At 46.9% G+C, this 27773-nt stretch overlaps 1 protein-coding gene across 4 annotated transcripts; it reads right to left on the reverse strand.

The window, feature by feature from the left end:
- Positions 1-414: 414 nt before the first annotated feature.
- Positions 415-20907, reverse strand: LCMT2 (leucine carboxyl methyltransferase 2). Of its 4 annotated transcripts, none has more exons than XM_054293715.1 (14): positions 20837-20907; positions 20316-20440; positions 18558-18639; positions 18054-18234; positions 15623-15779; positions 15053-15242; positions 13805-13912; positions 11704-11746; positions 9154-9411; positions 7382-7612; positions 6290-6387; positions 4408-4595; positions 4078-4213; positions 415-2210 (listed from the first exon to the last, which is right to left on the reverse strand). In XM_054293715.1, exons 1-14 carry the CDS (start codon positions 20876-20878, stop codon positions 2043-2045), a joined length of 2007 nt encoding a protein of 668 aa, XP_054149690.1. In that variant the 5' UTR covers positions 20879-20907; the 3' UTR covers positions 415-2042. The 4 variants fall into 4 exon arrangements, with proteins under 4 accessions (XP_054149690.1, XP_054149688.1, XP_054149689.1 ...); XM_054293713.1 differs by having other exon boundaries at positions 11704-11794; XM_054293714.1 differs by having other exon boundaries at positions 11704-11794; positions 20855-20886.
- Positions 20908-27773: the final 6866 nt, after the last annotated feature.

Here is a 27773-nt window from a genome sequence, read left to right on the forward strand (position 1 = left end):
CCCTTGCTGCCATGCATTCCACACGGCCCTGTTGAAATCTCCAGGATTCCTTAAGTCAGTCAGGTGGTAACAATTTCATTTGACATCATGAATCTGTTTTCAGTTGTTGTTGGATCTGTAATTGCTGGGAGCAGGAGGAGGCTAACTGCTTCATAAAATAGATCTCTTCTGTATAGATGATTTGTTTCAGTTTCATGAGCCTCCATGACACAAGGGCAGTGACCATGCCCCTGTGCTGGGCACTGGTGAGGTCGAACTTCAAATCCTGTGTTCAGTTTTGGGCCCTGCACAACAATAAAGACATTGAGGTTGCTGGAGTGTATCCAGAGAAGGGCAATGAAGCTGGGGAAGGGTCTTGTTCTTTAACCCCAGCTGGAAATTCAGTAAAGAAAAAGAGCGAGAAAGAAACTCATTAAGTGAGATCATTTAATAAATAGAAACAAATTCCAAAAATATTGGATGAGAGAAAAGAAAACCAAATTAAGTTAATATTAACAATTTCTCTGCATCCAGCAACTGCTGTGCAGTCAGTCAAGACACTCATCATGGAATCACAGATTGGTTTGGGTTGGAAGGGACCTTAAAGATCAAGTACCACCATCTTGCCATGGGCAGGGACACCTTCCATTGGACCAGGCTGCTCCAAACCCTGTCCAACCTGGCCTTGGACACTTCCAAACAAAGGGCAGCCACAGCTTCTCCAGGAAACCTGTGCAGAGCTTCACTACCCTCACAGGGAACAATTCCTTCCCAATATCCCATCTATTCCTGCCCTCTGGCAAAGGGAAGCCATCCCCCCTTGTCCTGGCACTTCAGGCCCTTGTCCAAAGTCTGTTTCCAGCTCTCTTGAAGTCAGGGGCTCCAAGGTCTCCCTGAATCTTCTCCTCCCCAGGCTGAACACCTCCAGCTCTCTCAGACTGTCTCCAGAACACAGGCTCCAGCCTTTGAGCATCTCTGTGGCCTCCTCTGGACTCATTCTAGCAGCTCCAGATCCTGAAGGACCAAACGCCATCCAGAGGGAGCTGGATAAGCTCAAGAAGGGCCGTGGGAGCCCATGAGGTTTAACAAGACCAAGTGGGGGTGCTGCATGTGGATCAGGACAACCCCCAGTACCAAACCAGGCTGGGGGATGAAGAGATCAAGAACAGCCCTGGCCAAGAACTTGGGGGTGCTGGTGAATGAAAGGCTAGACATGCCCTGGCCCTGTGTCCCTGTGTGCTGGGCTGATCCCACAGTGTGAGCAGCAGGGAAGGGGGGATTCCTCACTTCTGCCCTGCTCTGGTAAGATCTCACCTCAGTGCTGCCTGCAGCTTAGGGGTCCCAGCACAGCAAAGACGTGGAGCTGCTGGAGAGAGTCCAGAGGAGACCCCGAGATGATCAGAGGATGGAGCACCTCTGTGCTATGAGGAAAGGCTGAGAGAATTGGCATTGTTCAGCCTGGAGAAGAGAAGCTTTGAGGTGACCCAATTGTGGCCTCGCAGTACTTGAAGGGGGCCAAGAAGAAGGATGGAGAGAGACTATTTACAGGGGCCTGGAGAGACTGGACAAGGGAGAACGGCTTCTAACTGAGTAGGTTCAGATTGGATGTTGGGAAGAAATTCTTCCCTGTGAGGCTGGTGAGGCCCTGGCACACATTGCCCCAAGAAGCTGCTGTTGGCCCATCCATGAACGTGTCCAAGGCCAGGCTGGATGGGGCTTGGAGTAACGTGGTCTAGGGGAAGGTTTCCCTACCCATGGCAGGGGGGTAAAACAGGATGGTCTTTACAGCGCCTTCCAAGCCAAGCCACACTGCTCTTCACCTCTAAGCACTACTGCTGCGAGCTGCTTTTGAGGTACTGTAATTACAGCAACACAAAGAGCCGTAAAAACACAACAGCCAGTGAGGTGTGAATCCCTCACTGTAACTGTCCCTCCTGATCCCACCTTCACAAATGCATTCTGGACACAAAGCCTTTGTGGAAATACTGTGCTGTTTCTGGATCTAGAATGAACAGATGTCTCCCCACAGTGCAGCAACAGGGCTCAGCCCTGCTTGGTCCCACTCAGTGGCTGGCCAGGATGCTGCTGAGGCTCAGCAAGACAGGCTCTGGGTTCAGGTGTGTCCCAAAGGAGAAGCAGTTTCCACCACCGCCAATGACCAACAGCTCCTTCTCATCTGGCAAAAAGACACTGCTGTGATTATGTAGCATTAATGGCCACTCCAGGTTCTCCTGAAAAAGGAAAGGAGATTTTGAACGTACAGGATTTCATGTGGTCCACCGTACCACCCCTGAATGTGGGCAAGAGCAGATAACTAGAGAATACAGGAACAAGCAACCTCTGAGGTGTACTCCTCTGCAACTAGCACCCACCAACTTGCACTTCAGTGATTTTTTAATGAGAGAAAATGCCTTTGTACTCCCCGAATCTTGATGCTTTTCCTCCCAAGGAGGTAGCCAGTCAGTTTTGGATTCAATGTAAGTCTTTGGCATTCATGGCCTGTGGCAAGGAGCTCCAGAGCTTACCTATGGAACTGGCAGGTTCAAAAACCTAGAGAGTTTCACCTTAGTCAAAGCAAACAGCCCCTAAGCAAAGGCAGACACCAATCCATTTGCATCTGCTTATTCAGTCTAAACAAAAAAGTTACATTCCTTTAGATACAACTTTACTATCACTGTACCTACCCTCATTGCTGTCCAACAAGGGCAGTCTATTTTATCTAAAGGATATGAGGCACTTACACCTTCTGCTACAGATAATAATTGAAAACTAAGCTACAATTAAGCACGTTTCATGCTTTTATACCCTCAGCAAAATGCTGCAACATGAACTGGATGCACACACATGTTCACTGTAAAAAACTGACTCGTCACAAATTCCAGTTTCACCAATAACAGGTTCCATATGTACAGTTATCAAAAGAAAGTGTTTCTTTACATAAAAGATAGACAAAAACTTGTCAGGCCGAAGAAATGTTCTTATAGAATCACAGAATGGTTTTGGATGGGACTTTAAACAATGCCACCTTGCTCCAACCCGTGCATTGGGCAGGGACAGCTTCCACTAGAGCAGGCTGCTCCAAGCCCAATCTAACCTGGCCTCTGACTCTTCCAGGGATGGGGAAGCCAAAGCTTTTCTGGGCAGCCTTTGTCGGTGCCTCACCACCCCCTGTCCTACCACTACAGGCCCTGGTGAAATGTCTGTCCCCATCCTTCCTGCAAGCCCCCCTGTAAGTACTGGAAGGGGCTCTAAGGTCTCCCCAGAGCCCTCCCTCTCTCTCAGTGCTCAACAACCCCAACTCTCTCAGCACATTCTCACAGGAGATCAGCTCCAGCTCTCTGCTGATCTTTGTGGCCCTTCTATGGATTTCATCCAACAGATCTATGTCTTTCTTTTACTCCAGGCAGTATTATCTGAGGTGAGGGCTACTTAGAGGCATAGACCAAGTTTTGGCCAGAGTATCCCAAAATCCTGTTGTGTGACACCACCCATGTGACTGCTCTTCAGTGATTCATAGAAGAAAGTCACCAAGTAGTCAAAGTTGGAAGGGTCCTCCAAGCATCATCCACTCCAACCACCCAGCTCAAAGCAGGCTCAACTCAAGCAGGCTTTTCAGTAGCTTGCCCAGTCAGGTTTCAAATATCTCCAATAATGGAAAAATTACATCCTCTCTGAGCAATCTCTTCAGGGTCCAATCATCCTTACAGGAAGCTTTTATGTTCCAATGGAGTTTCCAGCATTTCTGTGCTGGCTTTTTTCTCATGTTTCAGGCAGCAGCTAGAGAACACCAGTTTCCACCCAGAAATTCTCAATGAAATTATACTACAGACCTTCAAAAACACTAACTTAGCCCCTGGTTTATCTGTTCCCTTCCTCCACAGACATCCTGAAGAGACTACTTCAGTTCTGCTGCCCCCTGTCTGAAACAGAGCAGCTCCATGTTCCAGTCCTCTGCACATTCCATCTGTCCCTCTCTTAACCCTGTACGATCTCTGTGCTGGGTAACAGCACTTTGGAATTAGATCCTACCTCTCCATAAAGTGACCATGTTCCTTCACAGGACACTGCTCACCCTGACAGGAAAATGTCAGTACTTACCACATTAATCACATAGTTCAAGCAGAGCCCGGTCATTAGCTTGATGACGGTGACACCAGGCACAGAGGATGCATGGAACCACACTCCACCAACGAGCAGCAGCTTTCCTTCATGCACATGTGCAGTATGTGAATACCTGGCAGTTCAAAATGAGGTTGGACTCCATTAGCAGGGGATGTGGGCAGAGACAGGCTGAAGATTCTCTGCTGCATGCTCTGAGCAACCTGTCTAGTTGAAGATGCCCACTGCAGGGAGGTTGCTCTACTTGGCCTTTAAGAGGTCCCTTTCAGACCAAACTATTTTATGATGCTCTGAATGCCTTCTGCTTACCGTGGGACAAGAGGAGGGTGTGTCTCTATTGTCTGCCACTGAAAGCCATGTCCAAGCTCCCTCAGAAGGAAAACTGACCCCAAGGGCTGCTCAGCTGCTCCCAGACCTCCTGCAATCAGCACACCTCCTTCCCAGCTGCAGGCACTGTGAGAGTGGCGGCTTTCTGGGACTGGACCATCAACAGGAATCTGAAAAAACACAAGGCCAAGGCTGAAGTTTGCCAAGCTAAGTGTCTGCTTAACATCCAGGCTTTTAAATGCCTTTTCCTGTGTGGCTGAGTTTTGTGACACCCAACCTTCTCCACATGTTCCTCTAGGGAACATGCTTCCATTTACACTGTCTCTGGCCCTCAGTACATTTAATATAGTCAGCCTTTAGAGGCTTTATTTTCATGCATTTATTAGAGGTAACTTTATCTGCATTCTTGCAGGCTGCTTTCTGCTCAAGATATACACCTGGGAACTCCAAATTTGCTTAGAAACACGTGGACTAATGCAGTGACCAGCAAAGCCAGTGATCAGTTACTCAAACCACAGAGCGGGTTAAAAGGCTCAACTGCAGGACTAAAATCCAGAGAAAAAACCTTTAGTGCAAGCACTAAAGGAAAAAATGCAAGGTCAGGCATTACAGGAATATCACAGCAAATAAGTGATGTAGAAAAATTTGGAGGCCACTTGGTCCATACCTTTTCCCTACAACAAACGAAACTATATGTTATCATCTGGATGGATGGATGTTTATGTAACAGTTTCCAAAACTATGCAGTGACAAGAATTTCCCACCTCTTTAGGCAGTCTATTGCAGACTCAGCTAGCTTCACCATCAATAGCTTTCCTTAGTGTCCATCTGATCCCCTGTACGACTCAAAGTTAAAATGGAGAACAATTTTTTTCTTCTCTGCAGCAGTATTTTAGATATTAGAAGATTTATTTCTATCTTGAATCTTCCTCAGATTCAATAGCTAGAAGACTTCAAAACCTCCCCCTGTGAGGTATGTGGCCTGGTCATTTTTGCTGCATACCTCTATACAACTGTTTTACACCCCGTCCACCTCCTTTTCAGCTGTCAGTTTTGGGTATTTTACAGGAGTTCGGCTGAGATTAAGAACATGTAGAAAATAAAAGTAGCAATTCATGTGTGTACCAGGTAACATTCCTGGTTACATAACTGAAGACACAGTGTAGGCCTCCCACAACAGTGGGAATTTGCTTACTCATGCTTAGCTTGTGACCTCTTGCAATTATGCATCTCCCACCCTACAAGTGTGCTACGTACAAGGTTGGGCTCAAAGAGTTATAGTAAATAGAGTTACACAGGCTGGTGGCCAGTACGTAAACGAGGGAGTAAGTCCTCTTCCACTCAATTTCCTTTTATGACACATTCAGCAGTCTAGTTAGTTGACTGAGGCAAATCGGCAGATGGGGAGATGGTTTTGATTGTAGCAAAGCTTTTAACACTGTCTCTAAGAGTATCCTTCCACAAAAATGTCCAGCTCACAGCTAGATAATGATGGGAGAGGTGAAAGATGACAGACAGTATGTTCTCAGTAGCATCCAGCAAAAGGGCAAGAGGAAATGGGCACAAATTGACACAGAAAAAAATACACTTACACATAAAACCCCCTCATATTGTTCTATCAGGGTGGTCAAGCACTGGAGTAGGTTGCCCAAAGAGATTGTGGGGTCTCCATCTATGGAGATAATCCTACCAGGACAATATACTGAGCAACCTGCTCTAGGTCAGACCAGTTTTAAACAAGAGTGCTGGACAACCTCTGGATGTCCCTTCCCAGCCCCACTGTTCTGTAGAGACTGCATTTCACTGAAAAGCTGTGTGTTCAGCGGTCAGCCCTAACTCCAATCCCCACAGAGTGCATTCTTACCGCAGTGCAGGAGAGCTCTGGAGCGTGCAGGAAATGCCAATCCCCGAGCACAGGCTGCAGAGCAGAGCGGCCACCGTACACAAACAGGTACTGCTCACCTGGGGAAACACAGCCAGGAGGCAACACAACTCACAGCCTGCTGTGCCACAGCAGCAAAAACTGCTGTTTGCACAGAGGGGAAGCTGGCAAAAAGGGTGCAGTAACACTTTGGTAGATGTCAAGGACGTGCATTTACTGCACTGTGCCCTGTCCTTTTACTGATTCAGAATGGACTGTGCAGATAAGTGTTGGTCACTTTCTGCAGCTACAAAGCAATATCAAGGCAAAAGTAAGATGAAACAGTACAGTCTGACTAAGACAAAACCCAGTGTATAATTAATAAAATTTTTTTAGCATTTGCTTTTTGGATATAAAATTCTGACTGGAAGGCTTAATGCTACAGTGTTAATTAAGCATTGTTCCACAAATGGAAAGTGTGCTCCAGACTAGACTAACAACTGCTTAACAATTCCCTCCTGCTCCCCTTGGAGAGTTTCCTGGCAGCTGCAGGAATGGGACACCTTAGGGAAGGACAGCTTTCAGCTCCCGAATGCCACTGCTTAAGTTTTTGCCCTTTACAACCTGGATCTTTTAATAGACCAACCTTTAGCTTGCTATTGCAGGACCTGATTCTAGAGCTGTTCACAACTACTGAGTGTTTGTCAATTGCTACTAGAAAAGTAACATTTCTTCTGAAGGACTTTGGGATAAAGAGCTTGGGATCCTGTTCCCCAAAAAATATCCTTCAGAGAGAGCAAAACTTATTTCTGCCATGGTCAAGCAAGAGTAACTTCAGCCATAAGTGATCTCAAAGAATCAGTCTTCCAGAATGCATTACAGTAGGTTTCAATCCTACTTGCCACTGGGCATTATGTAGATGACAAAATAAAAAATTACCATATTTGAAGTGTCAAGAAGAGATCTCAAAGCCTCCTAATTTCTTACTACTGTCAGGCTTGAGGAATGATCAATATGAACTTCATGAAATTCAACAAGGTCAAGTGCAAGATCCTGCATCCCTGTAGCCATCTCCACTCCTTCCAGGCTTTTTACCTTTGAATGTAATTTCAGTTGTGCTGTGTCTCCAACGCAAAGCTGCTGCTTCAGCATCAGGCTGCAGACTTGCAAGCTCCACTGCAATGTCACCTGGGCCTGAGGCACCACAGGTCTTGGGGAACTTCAGCCACAACATTCCCAAGCCTGTGCTCGATGGGGATGTCCGTCCTCCTACCACCAGAGCCAGAGTGTCCGAGAGACGAGACACAGTATGGTACAACCTCTCACCTGTGCAGATACAAAACATCATGCTTCACACAAGTGGTTTTTCCATGAAATTTATAATCATTTAAGTTTGAAAGAACCCTTAAAGATCATCAAGTCCAACCATTCCTCTAGTACTCTCAAGGGCAAAATTAAATCATGTCCCCAAGAGCCACTTTTACACGGCTTTTAAATCCTTCCAGGGATGTGGACTTCACCACTACCCTGGGTAGCCTGTGCCAGACATGGACAACCCTTTTCTTAGAGACATTTTTCTCAATATCCAACCTAAACCTCCCCAGCACAGCTTGAAGCCATTTCCTCTTGTCCTGTCCCTTGTCTCCTGGGAGAAGAGGCCAACCTCCACCTGGTTACAGCCTCCTTTCAGGTAGTGGTGAAGAGTGAGAAGCTTCCCCTGAGCCTCCTTCTCTTCAGGCTGAGCTCCCCACCCTGCCCAGTCCCCTTGGGCACTACTACAGCGAGCTTACAGCAGTGGTGCAGGAGGGAAGAGCAGCAGATGCCATCCACCTGGACTCGTACAAAGCGTTTGGCACTGCCCTGCCCAGCACCCAGTGTCTGAACTGCAGACATGGGTTTGACAGATGGAGCACTCAGTGGGAGATGATTCTCACCCCCTATGCTGCTTTTCTGAGACTCCACCTGGAGTTCTGCATCCAGGTCTGGTGCCCCCAGCACAATTAAGACATGGAACTGTTGGAAAAATTCAGAGTCCACTAGCTTGATCAAAGGGTTGATGTCCCTCCGTTTTAAAGGCAGGCTGAGAGAGTGTGGGCTGTTCAGCCCAGAGAAGTGAAGGCTCCAGGCAGACCTTAGCACCCCTTCCAGTGCTTAAAGGGACTCCAAGAGAGCTGGAGAGGGACTTTGGAAAAGGGCCTGCAGTGACAGGACAAGGGGGAACAGCTTCCGACTGCCAGAGCACAGGGTTAGATGGGGTATTGGGAGCAAATTCTTCTTTGTGAAAGTGTGGAGGCCCTGGCACAGGTTGCCTGGAGAAGTGGCTGCCATTTGTCTAGAAGTGTTCCACACCAGGCTGGATGGGGCTCTGGCTAACCTGGCCTACTGGAATGTGTCCCTGCCCCTGGCAGAGGGTTGGAGCTAGATGATCTCTGAAGTCCCTTGTACCCCAACTCTTCTGTGACTCTATGACTCCAGCCCCTCAATGTCTCTCTTTCTGTTAGAGGCCCAGAACTGGACTTGGCACTCTCAAGGGTCTCTGCAGTGCCCAGCAGAGAGACAATCACTGCTCTGGGCCTGTGCCCACACTAGGCTGGTACCAGCCAGGTGCCATTTGCTTTCTTGCCCACCTGGGCCCATGTTCAACCACTGTCAAACAGAACGCCCAGGTCCTTTTCCAGCTTTGCAGTCACCCTGCCCTCAGCCTGGGGCACTGCATGGGGCTGTGGTGACCAAAGGGCAGGATGGGGCATTCAGCAAGCAGACCTGTCAGGTGTCTGTGACTGCCAGCATCACTGTGCCATGACAGCACTCTTTTTCACTACACTTTCTCTGGCTTTTAGCACAAAGCCACGGGTATGGGAACTCACCCCATCTTTGATCAGGAACATTCTGTGTCACACAGACAGCCTCCCAGCGGCCTGCATGCCTGCTCAGCAGGTGGACATTCCTCACACGGCAGTGCTGTCCATGCTCCTCCCCAAAGCCTCCCGTGGTGACAATCAGGTTGGGCTTTACAAGAACAGAGCAGTGACCGTAGCGCCGCAGGCCAGGAACCCCCGAGAGCCCTGCACACACCGCTGCAGGGACACTGCCTGCCACCCCGACAGGACCGGCGTGACGGGGAACTGGAGACAGAGAGAAACAAAGAACCTGGGCACAAACACAACCAACGACTCCATCTTAACCAAGAGATTAAGCACGTCACCTTTTCAAAATGACCATTCATCTTTTCAAGAAGAAATAATTGAGAAGCAAGTTGACAATGCACACAGATAATCTGACATGCCCTAGAAAACAGGATGTAATAATGGTTAAAACTACCACTGTGCTAACTGTAACTCCTACTCTACTCACTCAGCTCCTGCAGTTCTGAGACTGCTTTCATGGGATGGACAGAGGATTGGCCAGGCAAGTGCAGTGTCCTAAACTGCTGCAGCAGGACATGAACCCCTACAGTACCTTCAAAAGGAGGAGGAGGTGTCTGACTAAGGGCAGCAGTGCACTAAACTGCTGCAGCAAGACATGAACCACTACAGTACCTTCAAAAGGAGGAGGTGTCTGATTTAGGACAGCAATGTCCTAAACTGCTGCAGCAGGATATGAACCACTACAGTACCTTCAAAAGGAGGAGGAGGTGTCTGATTAAGGCAATATTTGGCCACAGGAACAGCAAAGAACAGCAGAAAAAGGACAAACACCTGGAAGCTGATTTCAAAGTTTCCTGTCAGATTTTGATCCTACCTCCACAGAAGCACTGAAATAACATTCTGAAGCATGACAAGTAATCCATTAACTCCAGTGGTCCTACTATAGGACAGTATTTCCAGTTACCTAAGTATCACCTGTCTAAACATTATATCCCTTAGAATGAAGCAAACTATCAGCACAGGACTCTGGCTCACCTACACATTGTTTTCTTTAATCGGTTTGGAATTTGTGTCTTCTTTGCTTTAATCAAGGTCTTTATTCTTGTGTTGTAAGAGATGATGAAGAGGAGGAGCAGCTCACAGTCCATTTTTTGTATGCCATAATCAGAAAAATTGCCTGTACTGATCGTTGCTTTGCACAAGACCCTACTTAATCATTTGATGAAGTAAGAAATTTCATCTCCTTGGGCTTAAATATCTTTTTACAGACTAATTTTTTAAAGATGAATGAGTTTTTCATGTCACAACATATACTTACCATGATCTCTTTGGAAGATGTAGTGCTTGCACTCTCTTGAACTGGGACCCAAGTCTATCTGAGAGGATAACTGGGGGCATTTATTGATATTACAGACATATCTTTTGCATTCCCAGTAAAATATATCTAAACATGGACAATTTACTGGACTTTTAAGGCTTTTGCTATCAGTTTTGAATACAACAGAGAAAGCAGCAGGAATACTCTAATCCTGTCTCTAATTAATCAAATGTGTTCACTGTAGTAAAGTCCGTTAAGAAAATGTCAGATTTTTTTTCTTAATTTAAGAATAGATACTATATGTTTAGGAGCCTTCAGGATTTAACTTAAGGACTAGTGACAACCACACAGTAAATCTCTTCGGCTTCAATTTCCCAACATCTTCAAATCTAATTGAGACACAACACATGGATTCAGTGGCCTTGCTGGCCTCAGGAATGCCATCCTGCCCTATCCTTTTTCAGCTGCTTTTCTTGCTCCCTAGAACAGATTTCAACTCTCTCTTGAAGCTACAACTACCTGTGGTGCTATACTGTGAACACTAGTGATATAAAACAGGCTAAAAATAACCTTCTGCTTTCTATCCTGAAAAAGGAAGCAATCAGTCAAAACCAGGAATTTCTTGGACTGCTACGGCCACCAAATCCTTTTTATCTTGGAAAGACAATCTTGGTCTGGGCTTTTCCCCAGCTGTACCACTTTTCTCCCATCTAAAAAAGGTGACATGCAGATTTAAAAAGCATTTCAGAAACAGAAATATGGTAGGTACAACTGCATCCACAAGGAAGCAAAGCACAGCTTCATGTCAGGCTCCTGAGTGGTCTGGGCAGGGCAGTAAAGAAAACAGAACAACCTTCTGGGAGCTGGAAGGAGAGAATGGCACGTGGGGGCAGCCAGGAATAAATTCAAAAGGGATCTTGAAAACAGGACTAGGAGCAGGGCAGGCTGGCATTGATTGCAGCCATGCACTGGAGGGGCTCATGTGTGGACAAATGACAAGCTGATAAGACTGAGAGGGTCAATGAACTGAAAGAACAGCAGTGATCAGAACCAGCAGCACTAGGCCACAGCCCTGGCCTTGGTTTGGACAGCAGAACTATTGTGGAGGAGTAGAGAAAGCTACCAGACAGCAGCATCCCATCTGCCCCTTCCAGGCTTTCAGTGCCTCCTAAAATCTCTCAGAGACACCTACATGAGATAAAAGAATAATGTGAAAACTGCTTGGTGTGTACCTGTCCCACTGGGTGACAACGGAGTCCAGGAAGGTTCCATCCCCTTCGAAGCAGCCAACACAAAGTAATGAGAACACTTCAGATGCCATTCCTGTAGCAAGCCCAAAGTAACAAACAAACAAACCAATAAAGGAAGAACCAAACAAAAAACAATCCCCTTCAAAATCTTAGGGCAAATAGTAGTAAGGACCTCAGAATAGCCAAGGTGACCAAAACAAATACCAACAGCCTAGCACTGTTCTCATCAATGGTCAAAATCAGAGGGGTAAAGCTGAATTGGAGAAAGAACTGGTGGGTAAATACCTCTCTCACTTCAACTTTCAAAAATTTACTTCCAAAAGTTAACAAAGCCCAGGGATCTTCTAAGCAAGAAGCTGTATTGAACAATCCTTGATGGATTTTTCATGCATGAACCTACCCAGCTGCTCTTTGAATTCACATAAACTTTAACATGCCCAACATACATCCCATAGCTTAACTATGTGTTGCATAGGAAAGTTCTTTTTGGAATCAGCTTCCCCTTATGCCTCTGAGTTCTGATAATAAAAAGAGTGAGGTCTTTATACCAGAGCGATTGAAGTGATTCCAAGGAAATCACAAATGTTAAAAGGTGCAACAGGCTTTGTGCCGGACAATAATACATCATTTCCAGTCTGGCCTTAGAAACATTCTGAGGCAGAAGCACAAGCAAAAGGCAGGCACAGGAAGCCAGCAGCAATGAGAGTTCACTGTGGCGTTTATGGACATTAGGGAATTGAGTGTGCTCATTCCCCTGGGGTGGGATACATTCAGCCAACTAGCAAGTTGTGACTAGCAAGCATAAACATGAATTTAAAAGGCACAAGAACTCTTTGTATCAGCTTCACTGCCCCAACCCATATTAGGAGTAAAAAGCATCTTTTGAAAAGTACATTAATCCAGAAATTAATGTAAATATTGAAAATGGAACACTATTAGTCCCTAAGAAAATTGTTCTAAAAATCGTCTCCCTCCACACTGGGTGTCTATTTTACATTTTTTACCTAATTTGACCAAGCTTGTTTACAGTAATTCCTTGGATCTTAATCTTTCTCTCAAAGGCTAATTGTAGAGCTCTCTGTTGTCACATCGTTTACTCCTGTGCACGTTTCCAGCTCGGATTCATGCACATTAACCTCCTTTGTAAGGAAAACAATACCAAGGCTTTACCTTCCCACTGTATGAGCAATGACCTTGACCTACAGTTCCAGTAGACATTTCTGAACCACTTAGCAAATCTGCCACCACTTTCAGTCACCACTTTTGCATTAATATGGCAGAGCAGATCCTAGCATGTTGGCAAAATAAATTCAAGCACATTCAATTGTTTTCATACTACAGTTATTAAATTTCTAGAATTATAAATAGAAAACCATAAAATCAAAAGGGAAACTTCTAGTAAGTATTCCACAGGATATTTAGCTCAAGGAACTCATTATCTTGCACTTATCTTCACTTCTATACTTCAAATAGTCAGAAACTTTGCCAGCAGTTAATATAAAAATGGCAAAGAACAGAGTCATAGTTGAATTTCAATCATTAATGCATGGCTGTACAAAGTCAGACCAAAAAAATCTGAAATTAGTAACCTGTATCCAACAATGACAAATAATATAGTCTATGGAAATGGAAGGGAGCAGGAAAAGTGCATCTGCTTTCCCCAGGAATGCTTTCAACCAACTGTAGTCAGGACCATCACATTAGGTGCATATTTATGTATTAATTAATCCTTAATGGATTTCTCTTTCATTAAAGTAATTGTTCCTTGAATCCATGCCAACTTTTAGCATGTATAACTTCTTTTATACTACCAGGTAGTTTGCTATGGCAAGCCTGTGTCCTTGAGAGACTGCTCAAGGAAGGGAGGAAAGAACATGCAGCTTCTCTAAGATCAAGGAGAGCCTTCTTCCCATGCTGCTTCACCAGGAGCTCCCCATGGCTTAACTAAGCTGTTCCAAGGTCCTTTCTGCCTCCATGAACACCTGTGTCCAGCAGCTCTGTACAGAATTGCAACCGTAAGAAATTGCAAATACCTTCTGATATCAAAGCCAGGTCCCTGATCTTCAGAATAATGGAGGGTTACCTCATACTCATCAAAAGGCTCCAGAGTCTGCACTCTTTGCTGCTCATCTTCTGGAATACAACAGGTGAAAAACTCATTCATATCCATGACACTGCACTCAGTCCAGCCCTAAAAGACAAATCCCTCGAAGTTATCACCCTTGGAAGGACAGAAACTCACTTCCCACAGGAAAACAAAGACCCTAAATTAAACATCTGCATGAGCCACTAAGACCGTTTAGCTAAAGCAAAAGCTTCCTAAAAACTGGCAAAAATAGATCTCTCATCTGTAAAGTTCTAAAAAATTTAACTTATTACATCAAAAGTCTCAGAGAGAACCCATTAATCCCATAGGAGGCAGAAGGCTGTGAGCCAGTTGGAAGCACCTCCTGATGACAATTCATGTTAGCAGAGAAGGCAGCAGCTCAGCCTCAGGACTGTCCGCTTCAGCCCATAACTGAGCAAGCACTTGGCGTTCCCCCCATCCTCAGGTAAATCCTGCCTGGTGCCTGCCCTGGAGCTGCAGTGCTCACCTGGGCCAGGAAGCGACCGTGCTGGGCCGGGCAGTCGGGGTACAGTGCCAGCGAGCCCACCATGGAGCTGCAGTGCTCACCTGGGCCAGGCAGTCAGGGTACAGTGCCAGCGAGGCCACCATGGAGCTGCAGTGCTCACCTGGGCCAGGAAGCGACCGTGCTGGGCCGGGCAGTCGGGGTACAGTGCCAGCGAGCCCACCATGGAGCTGCAGTGCTCACCTGGGCCAGGCAGTCAGGGTACAGTGCCAGCGAGGCCACCATGGAGCTGCAGTGCTCACCTGGGCCAGGAAGCGACCGTGCTGGGCCGGGCAGTCGGGGTACAGTGCCAGCGAGGCCACCATGGAGCTGCAGTGCTCACCTGGGCCAGGAAGCGACCGTGCTGGGCCGGGCAGTCGGGGTACAGTGCCAGCGAGCCCACCATGGAGCTGCAGTGCTCACCTGGGCCAGGCAGTCAGGGTACAGTCCCAGCGAGCCCTGGATGGAGCTGCAGTGCCCACCTGGGTCAGGAAGTGCCTGTGCTGGGCAGGGCAATCAGGGTACAGTGCCAGCGAGGCCACCATGGAGCTGCAGTGCCCACCTGGGCCAGGAGGTGCCTGTACTGGGCCGGGCAGTCGGGGTACAGTGCCAGCGAGCCCACCATGGAGCTGCAGTGCCCACCTGGGCCAGGAGGTGCCTGTGCTGGGCTGGGTAGTCAGGGTACAGTGCCAACGTGCCCACCATGGAGCTGCAGTGCTCACCTGGGCCAGGAAGCGCCTGTGCTGGGCCAGGCAGTCGGGGTACAGCTCCAGCGAGCGCAGCGCCGTGCTCAGCTGCCTGAAGTGCTGCTGCATGATGTGCCCAAAGGGGTCCTGTGGCTGCACCTGCTCGTACAGCAGGAAGCACGCCCGAGGGAAACGCTCTGCTGCCCACTGAATCAGGGCATCTGACCTGTTGGGAGAGTGTGGTAAGGAATTAAACTGAGGGCCCTACAACAGACTCACTGCATCCTTCTGCAACACCACAGAGCTGCTACTGAGGCATCCTGACAAGTGGCAACACACTACTGCACAGACAACTCAGGGGATGAGAACAACAAAAACCTCAATTCTTCATTTGAGATTTTTCTTCTTTCTTTCCTTCCTTTTAGGATATCATGTGGACATCAATCACATCATCATAATTACGATGTAGGGAGCTAGTTGGGACACCACAGAATTCCCAAGGTTTCAGTTCCAAGAGACCAGGTCTCCGAGCCCAAGGTGATACACTCAGAAAGAAGCTTGCTGTTTTCCCTTTACCCCTGGGCAAGAGAGGAGAACCAAGCTGACCTGGCGGTCTCCATGTAGGTGAGCACCACCTCTGCGATGAAGAGGGTGGGGATTTCATTGTTCAGTCCTGCTTCCTCCAGGGTTCTCTCCAGCTCAGGGAGCTCTGATAAATCCACTCCCAGTAATTTATAATCATCTCCAGAAATGGTAATGGCTCCTGGGAGATAAAAATGATGCAACCTCACTATGGTGCTGCTGCAATACTGAGACAAAAAGAGGCAAACATGAAAATCAAACCCACAGGCAATCACTCACAAGGCTATGTCCAAAAACTATATTTCTCTGTAACATGTACAAGAAAATCCCCATCAATACATGACCCATGAAGGGATAGTGCCATGTGATCCATTAATGCAGGTCTAAAACTCCTGTATTCCTAATACAAATTTCACCTACAGACTTCTCATTGAATTATTACACTTACTATAACAACAAAACTTTATTATATTTACTTTAAGAGAATTTTTTTGAACCACTGTAATTCAAAATCAAACCTAAAGGGCTCTCATTTATACACATTTCACTTTAAGAAAGCATCATTGCTTTGATAGAATTTCAATGGCTCCCCTCACAATTAGAACACCATTGTCAGGTTTCCTAGGCTTGGTTGGTTTGTTTGCTAAACAGATTTCATTTCTGTACAATGGCACAGCGTCCTGAAACTGCACATGCTAGCTCTCAGCAAGCACCAGGACCTGACTCACAGATCACCCTCCTCAGAAATAAGTTCCAGTTTATGACCTGCAAGCATTACCATAGCTCTGTAACCCATCAGAATAGGATAAGTTATGGCCTGGTTTTGACCTTTTCAGTCAAAACCACATCATTAACAAAGCAAACTGTAAAGTACCTTTAGAAATCACCTACTCTGTCCCTGCAGCCCAACAACTGTGCCTGTCCTGAGGACACTTAACCTACACTGTTGTCAAATGCAGACACTTCTGGAGGTAAAATGGTCTTTTTCAGAAATCCATCACAGTGCTCTAATTTCTTCTAACTTGTCCATCCATCCTTTGCTGACCTCTGGACAAAGACATTAGGGTATTTCCAACTATCTGAGACCTTCCTTTAAGCACCTGAAGACACTTGGTACGGACAGAGTTCCCTGCCACAGGACTCCACAAATATTAAAAATGTGCATGGATTCAGGAAGGAAAGGAACAAGCCCATGGAAGAGCTACTCACTGAGACCTGTGAGTCAGGAACTCACACTCTGTAGTCTTCCATCTGTGTTTAAATTAATCAATGCCATCTAAATGCAGAGGCTAACATACGTCCCTATGGCATTTCATTCCATGTTTGCCAGACCATTCGTGTACTTTGTCAAACTCCTACACCCACTCATCTTACTGCAAATCCCCATGTTTCCTGCAGGCTTATGACATTTCATATTCTATAGCACATCATCTAGAGCATTACTGGAAATGCTGGAGGAAAACAGATGCAGGAGAAACCTCTAGTGATCCACACGCTTTGCATTCCTCCTTTTGCCCCTCAGCATTCAGCTGGCACAAAATTCTGCAGTAGTTTCACAAGGATCATTTTCTCCTGCCTTGGAGGGCAAAAGAAAAGTCAGGAGACATAACAACTAATGTTCTAATGTTTTATTACAGTCAAGACACTTGAGAGTCTTGTCTCTTACCCATCAAGCCCATAAATCATTGTATAATTTAGGGGGGAAGGGAGATTTAAAAGTCATCTTGTCCAAATACTTCCTCATGGCAATTATCTGTGTCATGTAGCTCAAAGCTTTGTCCAGTCAGGCTCTATCTCTGTAGTGGTTTTGGTCTCCAAGGCTGGAGATTCCATTACCTTTCCAGGCAATCTGTTCCCATTTTTAACTACTCAGGTGGCACAATCTCCCCCCAACATTTTCTTTATACATCACTGGAATTTCCTCTTTTTTGCCACTTTCAACTGTTCCTTGACTAATTGCTTTGTGCCCTCAAAAAAAGCATGGCTCTGTCTTCTCTAACCTCTCCCAACAGGCAAGGACACCCTGAAGAGTGCTGTAAGACTCACCTCCCTCCCAAACTCCTCCGCAGACGGCTGAACAAAACCAGCTCTCAGCCTCCCCTCCTACATCACCTGCTCCATCACTTCATCATCCTCATAACCTCCCACTGCACACGCTACAGTTTGCCACTGGTTTGGGACCAGTATGCTCCAAGCTGGACACAGCCTTTCAGAAATTGCAACAGAAAAACCTGACCTTGGTTTGATATAATCAGCTCCTGACAAATCCATCCTGGCTTCTTGTTATCTCCCAATGCTTACAAATTATTTGTTTCAATGTTTTTCATAAAATGAATATCCTTTTCATCCACGATTTCATAATTCCCCTGCTATAATCTCCTGCTTTTTGAAGGCTGGAGCTGTGTTTATTCCTTCTAAACACTTTGTACAAAAAAATCTTCCATGAATGCCATACCTAATCCTTCCCCTCCAGCGTCTCCCACCAGTGCTGACAACTCCTTCACTCCTTTGATCAGAGCAGCTTTTTGGCATGCCACATCTGGGAAATCTACCTCATACACCACAGTGTGCTGCAGAAGACCCATATCCTTCAAACGGAAGTATAAGGAATCAAAGCCAGCACCTAAACACAGGATCTGCAGAGAAAGCAGCAGAAAAAGTTATACTCAACTCTAGCAGCATCTGGAGCATCTAGGTGAGAAAAATATTAAATATCATCTGTAGAGTGACAAAATCAGGCAACCTCCTGCAAGAGGCAGAGGAATTTTGTGTGGATATTGCCCCCTCTCCCAATACTTCTGCCAAAGTGACACACGGACAGCCAGGGTACTGCCAGCCAGATTCTGTGCCCTGCTGGGGAAAGGATCCCAACAGATGCACTAACGAGTCACTGCCCACATGCCAGAAAGGCTTTACACACATTTACTGTGAGATGCCAGAGGTCCCAGAGAAAATGCACCTGTGTCCTGGGCAGGCTCTGTGTCTTCAGCAGGAAGTCCTGAACACAGTGATCCACAGCACGGGCACGGATGTAATAACCCCTGCAGGAGCAAATTCAGTTATAATCACTCTCCAGGACCTGATTTCTCCAGCACTGGCAACTTCAATTTAAAAAAAATAAAGATTTTTTTTTTGTCTAATTCTCTACCCAATAATTCCCTGTTTACATACCTGCACTGGGAGATGATTTTGTCATCTCTAGAGCTTGCTAATAAATACAGATCTCCTGCAATCAGTGTGCATATTAGCCATCAGGACAACAGATAACGCAGAGAAAATGTGCAGATACCCCAGGTGGACCTGTTCTGTTTTGCATCAGTAAATATCTGCTGAATCCTGACAGTGATGATGCTCCCTGGCAATGCAGATGGCTGATACCTGAGTTCCTGCCCCAAACCACATGCCACAACAAAATGAATGTGTGTGCTCATGTAGTGAGAAGGAAACAAAAAAGGGAGGAAAAGCAAAGTCGGGAGAGGAATCCTGTTCTCTGGCTTTTGAATAAATGCAACTAAGTCAGAGTAACTCCTGGAAAGCATTTACCATTTCCCTAGCCTGGCATGGACTGATGCCTCTTATTTCTTGGCATTCTCTTTCAGTTAGTTTCATCCCAGATCCACCTGGCTATATTCCAGCTTCTTTCACCCCTTTAACAAGCATGTTATCATCTTCACACCTCACAGGGACCTCACAGCCTAAGATGTCCCAAAATTGTTGATAAATGCAATACAGAACTCTTCCTGTGAATTCAGCTTGGCATGCCAATGTTGTGTGACAAGTCAATGCGGGTTTCCTGATAAGCCACACACATCTTCATAGGCCTGCAAGCTTCTGCTTGAACACCACTGTTTGATTATCCCCTGAATGAAACTCCTTTTGCAATTCACAGACTTTTGGATTGCATTAAACTATTCTCCTCAAATTACGTAAATTCCACAATGTCACCAGCCTAGAATCCTCTGCAAACACACATTAAAACATTCTTGTATGTTACAAAGCTCTGGAGAAGTTCTCCTGGTCAGACACCACTGACTCAAAAGATCTTGCTTCCCAGAGCCACCAGATACCTTACAGAAATTGTAACATTCTGGGGAGTTAATGACAAAGCTATTGATGTTATTACACTATTGGTGTATCTTCAAATATTACAAAGTTTTCAGCAGCATTGAACACCATAGTTAGGAACCAGTCTGGCGGCATATCATTCTCAAGACAAACCATTCAGTTTTGGTCCAGAAGCCATTAACATTATATTAACAGTCTAACAAGGTTACACTACTGCGAGACAGGGCACTGCACGTTGCCACTCTGCCGCTCTGTACTTTGCCTGAACTGTGTTTGAGAGGCTGTGCCTTGCTCAGCTGACAGCTCCAAGCATGAGGGTTGTGGTGGAAGGGACCTGAAGCTGCTCTCGTTCCACCCCTGCCACGGCAGGGACACCTGCCACTGTCCCAGGCTGCTCCAGGTGCCCAACCCGGCCATGGACACTTTCAGCAGCCACAGCCGCTCTGGGCACCGGAGAGCCAGGGCCCCGCCACCCTCACAGGGCAGATCTCCCAACCGATATGTAACCCAGACCGACTCTCTCTCAGCTCAAAGCCGCTCCCCCCATTCCGTGCTGTCGCTCCGGCTCTCTGCAGTCCGAGAGGCCGAGATCCCCTCCGCGCCCCGCGGGCACCGGAGCAGCCGCAGGCGCTGCCGAGCCCTCGCTCCTCACCGGTGGATCAGGGGCGCCCGCCGCCGCCGCCGCCCCGCCAGGAGCCGCAGGAACCGGTCCTGGATGTAGCCCCGCGCTGCCGCCGAGCACTTGCTGACGGCGCTGCTGCCGCCGGTGCCCTGCACCTGCCGGGACAATGACACGGCTCTGCTGCCGCTCCCGGCCGGCACCGCGACCCCAGAAACGCGCGGGATGGCGGGGCCGGGCAGCCCCGGAAGGACCCCGAGGGGAGCCGACGGCAGCGCCCGCCGCCGTCGGATCCCCTCCGACCCAGCCTCCGCTTCCCCTCGCTCTCCGAAGCAGCCGGGCCGAGGCTCCCCGCGCTGTTCCCCGCGGCAGCGGACCCCCGGGGGTGGCTTAGGGCCCGGGGGTAGCTCACGGAGCAGGGGTCACTCGGGCCCGGGGTCACTCACGGCCCGGGGACCACTCACGGCCTGGGGGTCACTAACGGCGCGGGGGTGGTCACGGCCCGGGGGTGGCACTCGGAGCGGGGGTCACTCACAGCACCGGGTGTCACTCACCGCCCGGGGGTCACTCACAGCGCCGGGACGCCCGCGGCCCATCCTGCGCACGCCGCACCGACACCGACCGGAAGCGCAAGCGCAGCGCCGGAGGCAGAGAGCGCGGAGCGCGCCCCCTGCGGGCCCGGCGTGGCAGTGCCGGTGCCGCCCGTGGAGCGCGCCCCCTGCGGGCCCGGCCTGGCACTGCCGGTGCCGCCCGCGGGGCGGGAACCATCGGGTCCATCCCGGTGACACGGGCAGGGGCAGCCGGCACAGGACCCATCCACCGGCCCTGATCGCTAACAGCAACCACAGGAACCTGGTCACACGAGACATGCTTCCTGATCATTGTTTATAGTGTAAACATCTCCAGAAAACCCCATCACTGTCCAGGAAAATACCGTGATTTTCTCATTCTTTGATGTTCACTGGAATCTTGTCTCCATCAAAAAGAGTGATAGAAAGGAATTTTAGAAGATATCCTTAGATATAACGGCAGTGATGTCATCGGTGAAGAGAAGAAACAATCATCCCGTCTTGTCACAGAAGTGACAAGGAAAGTGCAGGAAACAGTTGTGAGGGCTTTCAAGAGTGCTTTGTTTTATTGCTTGTGGAGACTGCAGTAGAGGAGGAGGAAGTGAGATATGGATGTGCTGAAATGCTAGTCTGGATAGGTTTCGCACTGGTATTACAGTGAGATGGGTTTGTGAATCAACACTTGAGGAGATGTGGCAAACGAGAATGCTGAAGATGGGAGTTTTTGTTTTTCTGTTGTTCTTGTTTTGCAGAGAACTTGGACAGAGGATCTGGGGGAAGTACCAGAGTGCTGACATTTATAGGATGAAAATGACATGTCCTGTGAAATTGTTTGATACTACAGTATCAGCCCTGGACAGAGTAGTGGAAGGGTTGGCCACACATTGACAGAGGGAATGGTGACTGCCATTAACTGTACAGCCAATGTATATTCCCAAGAAATGAAATTGATTCCAATTGATTTGGAATACCACCAGTGGAGGTACGTTGATGTCCCAGGATATTTTGCTTCCCTGTGTTTTATTTTTACTCAATATCGTGGTCTTTTAAAATCTACTTGCTAGTAATTCAAGACTTCTTAAAGTTGTGTTATCCAGTTCATGTTGAAAGACAAGAGACTTTAGGCACTGCTGGAATCAGCAATTTTGGAAAAATTATTAGAGTTCTGAAAATTATGTCTTCTTGCAGGAGGACAGTCTCAAGCTCCGCACCAAGGGGTGCTGAGGTCCACCTGCCTTCCTCTGCTCAGTGGGAGCACTCTTCATCTGCTCACCCTCCACAGAGCTCCTGTGCCACCTGCTGCTTTCCCTGTTTTAAGGGCACGTTACCAAATGTGTCTATTGCATTCACATTCAGTGATTCTCTGCATTTTGTGAATGAGCATGGATGGCGCTCATGGCGTGGTACTCCTGATAAACTGGCACTGCACGTGCTGCTGTGTTGCAGGTATGTCTGTGCTGTTCAGAGACCTTGAAACACTGGATGGATTTACTTTTGCTCTCTGTGATGCCTTAAGTTTTAGATTTCATATTTTCCAGATTCTGTACTGCGTTAGTGTGTAACTCTGAATTCCATATAAAGTGTCAGCAGTTCTCCTCTCAGCTCAGTCCCACAGAACAATCCTTTTCCAGCCCAGAACCAAGGACACCGCTGCAGCTTTGGGCCCAAAAAGTGCAAACAGCAGGGAATGGAGGAGAGCAGTCTGGGAGGGTGAGGCCTCATAACCTGGAGCTGTAACTGGACAATTAAACCCAATATGGAAATGGACCAAAACTTATAAAAGTGTGAAAGTTGTGACCCATCATCCATCATTGAGTGGAGCCACAGCCAGGCACTTGTGCTGCCCAAGGTGCATCCTTTAAATGCCTTTTAATAAATCCCTGCTTTATTCCTGTAACTCTGTCCCGCCTCTGTCCCAGGTCTGCCTCTCTAGGCATCGTCTGTACAGGCCAAACTGCAGTTTGAGTTATTACACGGTGTACTGAACTTTTTCCAAAGAGTTACTGGGCAAGACAGAAGCCTTTGACTTCCATGGAGGGAAGCTGAAGTTCCAAAAGTCACCTTTATGCCTGCCTTTAGGGACCTGGTGTTTGGGCTGCTGCTCCTGCAGCTGCTGTGCTCAGCAGACTCAGCCTCTCAGAGCTCCTTTTGTGTTTCAGAGATAAAGACCCTGCCTTGTTCTCTCTCCAAATGCACAAGTTACACACTGACTGTTTCACAGTTTCTTTGGTGACTTGAAAGCTTTCAAAAATCTGGCTCTTCCATTGTTTCCTCCTCACCTCTGTCTCAATTCCCTGTCTGTAAAATGGGGATAAGACCAAATTTCATACCTCCAAGGGGAAAAGCATGAAGGGAAAAAAAAGGATTTTTTGACACATCAGAGAGAAGTAGGTGATGTCTGTGAGACCTTTGTCAGTAGCACACGAAGAGCTGATTGAACACTGATCAGTGATTAATCAACTTCTGACTTAAACTCTGTTGTGCTTTCCCAATAGATTATTGCCAGCAGTAGGGCTGTTTCCAGGACAGTGCCACACAGCACTTCACGGGTGCAGACTGGTGTCTGTGTCCTGGAAAGCAGGAATTAAAGGAATTAGTGATTGCATTGGGTGACCAACAAAGCAGAGGTTCCACTTCAATGAGACAGCTAGGCCAAAAGGCGTTTTGAAGCATATATGAAAAATAGAACAGTTGAAAGAGACCAATAATCATCTAGTTCAGCTGCAAGAAGGATTGGCATTACTTACATTTATTTCAGTAAAAATGATTACTGGCATAATGTTAGTGTTCTGGGATCAGCATTTCAAACCCTTCTTGGTTAGGAGTTAGTTGAAAGGAGTTGTGATTCACAATGGTCACCTAATGCAATCACTAATTCCTTAAATTCTCCTCTGCATTCAGAGGCTGAGAGCACAGAGTCTCTTCAGTTGTAAAATGGTTGTAAAACTGACTAGTATGGATCTACAACAAGACTTTCAGAAAATGAAATCCAATCTGTATTTGGACTGTGAGCAGCTTTTGTCAAGCTCCCAGCTCCATGGTGCATCCACCCTGTCTGCTGGCAGCTGACATTATTTCTTAGCAATTTCCTGATGTTTCCAGGATCACCAGTATTGCAAGGTTGGTCAGCAATGTAGTGCTGCTTTCCCCAGGTTAGAATTCCCCATCCCCATGATGTCTAAACCAGAATCACACCCCCATTTATTCCCAGGAGGTTTAGATGGACAGGACTAGCACAGGGAACGTCCTTCATGTTCTGGCTCCCGGTTCTGCAGCATCTCCTTGTCACGGTTTCACCCTGCTGCCATTTCTGCTTCCAGGATCCCCCAGCCTGGCACAGGCACCTCCTCAGTCCCCAGGGAGCCTCTGCTCCATGAGTTTGGCCTTGCAGCATCTGAGCCACAGTGTCACCACCTTGGGGCCCCACACGTGGATGGCAAGGGAGGAAACAGGATGAATTGTGCTGGCCCCTGCTTTTCTTGTGGTGAGATCTGCAGCTGCCAGAAACTTCCAGCCTCTGTTCTGGGCTGGGGATGGGTTTCATAACAGGGAGGAAGGCACTTTCTGTTCTGAGAGGAGAAAGCAGCACCAAGGAAGGTTTTAATTTTCTGCCACCAGTGCAGAGCAGACAGTTTGCTGGCAGCTGCAGTGTTGATAAACAGTGCAGACCTGACCCAGTCTGTCACAGGGAGGCACTGCAGCAGAGGAGCACGTTCTTATCCTCTGGGAAAGGCTCCTTGCTGGAGTGATGCCTGAAGAGTTTTGCTTTTTATACATTTTTCATAAATTTGTAGCTTTGTGGAGTGTTAATACATAGTTATAATTTCTAGTACTTTTTCTGCCCTCTCCCATAGTTTAACAAACCCTTAGGAATACATTCTTGAAATTCTGTTTAGTTGTAATTTTTATGCCTTCCCCTGCAATCAGGCACTTTTCCTCTGGTACAGTCGTGCACCCTGAGGTCCTACTATGAAAATTGTCTGCTTAGTATCTTTCAAATGATTTTTTTTGAGGGAGGGTTCTTGTTTATATGCCGTTCTTACTTTTTTATTCCTCCCATCTTGCTGATGCTGTTTTTCCATCTTGTTACCCTTATCTATTAGCGGTTCCCATTGCCCTTGCTAGTTCCTTTCTCTGCCTTGTTTTTGTTTTCCCATGGTAAGTATAAATTTAAATTCTGCATCCATTTGCAAGAGCTGCTGCTTCCTTCTGTCCCCCTTAATTTGATTAATGCTTCTTTCCTCTTTTCTGCTTATTCAACTGGTCATGTTGCTGATTTTAATATCACCTTGCTTTTTCCTGCTGTTTCTGAAATGCACTTGGTAAGAAATGGATCTGTCTCTGGCACCTTCATGGTCTCCCTGTGCATGTCCCGAGCCCTTTAGCAGCCTCAGTGCCTTTATTTGACATTGCTCAGGTCTGAATTGATAACTCATGCTGTTTGAACTGAGTCGGGAGCCAGGGGAGTGCTGCCCTGCTGCTTTTCCATTGCTGCCTTTCCCTCTACCCTGCTTCCTCCCACCTTCTCCTCAGAGCAGCGCTGTGCTCAGCTTTGGGCGTTGCTCTCACCAGAGCCACCCTGCGTGCCTTCCTTTGTTCGGTTCCTGCTCTTTCTCTGCTTCTGCTCAGCCACGGCTCACTCTTCTCCTCTGGCTAATTCTCTTCATGCTCTGATGTTCTCTGCCCTTGATCAGCTTTCTCCTTCTCTTCCATTACAATCTAACCCCTGAAAATCCTCGGCCTTTAAAGACTTCCAGGATCTCCTTCACCTCCTGCACTGCTCCCTCCCACTTTCACTCTGCCATCTTCCTAATTTAAAAGGGGAAGGTTCGAAGTTTGGCTTATTTCCTCCTCCTTCATTTCAGGTGGATTTGACCTGTTTCAGCTCATTCCTCAGACTCTTTCCTCCTCCTGTGCTCGGCCGTGTCTTTGTGAGATCTCTCTGCTCCCTCCCCCAGGAAAGGAACAGCAAATAACCTCTTCTTTCTCTTTGCCTTGTTTCATTCTTCTCTTTCTTCTCCCCATCACTAACGCAGAAATTTCTTACCTATTGTGTTATTGCAATCTCAAGTAACACACTCTGAGGATTTCAAGAGCAGCATTTCAAAGGATGGCATTTGGGCAGTGCCTCTTAAACACTGACAGGCCTGGGGCACTGACCATCTCTCTGGAAAGTCTGTTGCAGTGCTTGACCAGCCTTCCTGCTGAAGAAATGATTCCCAATGCCATCTGAGCCTTCCTGCTCAGGTTAAAACACAACACAGATTTTCCTGATTCCTCTACTGTGGTGCTCCCTGCTCGTGGGATTTCACTTTGAACACTTTTTCAGGTTTGTCAGATCCAGGATGAATGGAGAATGTTCAGTTGCCTGAGATCATATTTTGCCTTCAGTGACAGGACACGGGATAATGGTTTTAAACTGAAAGAGGGGAGATTTTGACATAACAGAGACGTGCTCACATAATTAAGGCTGGGTTTTTTGTTTGCAATCCATGATAATGTAACACTGAATATTCTTATCCTTGAAAAACTCCAGTCCTTGAATCTTGTTGACCCTTTTGTTTAATTATATCTAGTAATTATAAGATCTACAGTCTAAACACACATATAACTGTGGGTATAATCTTCAGAACTCTAGGGTTTAAATGATCCAGCAATGCAGTTGCTAGCAGTCATAAACCCCAAACCAACAGAAGGAGTACTGTGAGTTGGACTGTCATCTTGTAAAACACACCATAGAACTTCACTGAATTATCTTTTCCTTGATTTAATAACATATGTTAGGGAAAAAAACCCTAACCCACAACCAAAACCCACTAAAACACAAACAAAACATTAAAACAAAACAAAACAAAAAGAAACCCAAAGCAAAGCCCCTCACAAACATGTTTCCACTGAGAAGTTACCAGTCACCAGAAATTTACAACATTTTTATTCAAGTTGCTCATATTGTTAATTACTTAGGCTGTTCAGTTATCCACCCAGAGTTTCTGTCTCCCTGCTCTATACTGGGTCCCTCACCTCACAGACACCTCCAGTAGAGCCCATCAGAGAGGGTTTGTAGCATTGCCTGATGAGCTTCTGGAAAGTGTTTAGATTTTGTAAGGCAGGCAGGTATAAATGCTATAAACTGGAAATTGTACCTTGTCTGCTTTGTGAACCTGTGACCCCATGGCAAATTAGTGGCAGCCAAAGACTTCCATCCTCAGTAATAGATGGGACCCTGTTCTTGGTCATCAAAGAGAACATCATCGAGGAGAAGAGTATCACAAACTTTGAAATGTTAAATATAAAATTACACTGCAGCTTGTGAAAATGAGTATTTTAAAGGATAACTAACACCCTGGCTTTAAAATCAGTGACTGTGCACCAGCTGTGGGACTGACATTCTCTGCAGTTACCTAAGGTGTCATTCAATTTAATGAAAGGAGGAAAAATCACCCCATGCAGGTGTTCATAAAGGTGACGTGAGGAGGGTTTAACCCATCTGGTTACTGGAGGAGCTCAAGGCCAGTTTGGATGGGGCTTGGAGCAACCTGGTCCAGTGAGAAGTGTCCCTGTCCATGGCAGGGGGCTGGAGATAGGTGATTTTAAGTTCCTGTCAATCCAAATCACTGTGGAACTGTGACTGTGGTTATCCTTCCCGACTAGAGCCTTACTGAAGCTGAGCCACCAACATCTGCCGATCTTTCCTACCCTAAATCATCTCCTTGTAGGAGGCCATTGGGTTATTGAGCATGATTTTCTCTTTATAAATCACAGAACATTCTTAGCTGGGAAGGACCCACAAGGATCACCAAGTCCATACAGGGGTTGAACCCACAACCTTGGTGTTATTAGCACCACACTCTCACCAGCTGAGCTAAAATCTTTGCTAATTACTCCAAATCACCTCTGTGCCTTCTTGTGTTTGGAGATGCTT

The sequence above is a fragment of the Melozone crissalis genome, unplaced genomic scaffold, assembly GCF_028551555.1.
Source record: "Melozone crissalis strain CALT ecotype California unplaced genomic scaffold, PUWL_Pcris_2 ptg000187l_1, whole genome shotgun sequence".
NCBI lineage: Eukaryota > Metazoa > Chordata > Aves > Passeriformes > Passerellidae > Melozone > Melozone crissalis.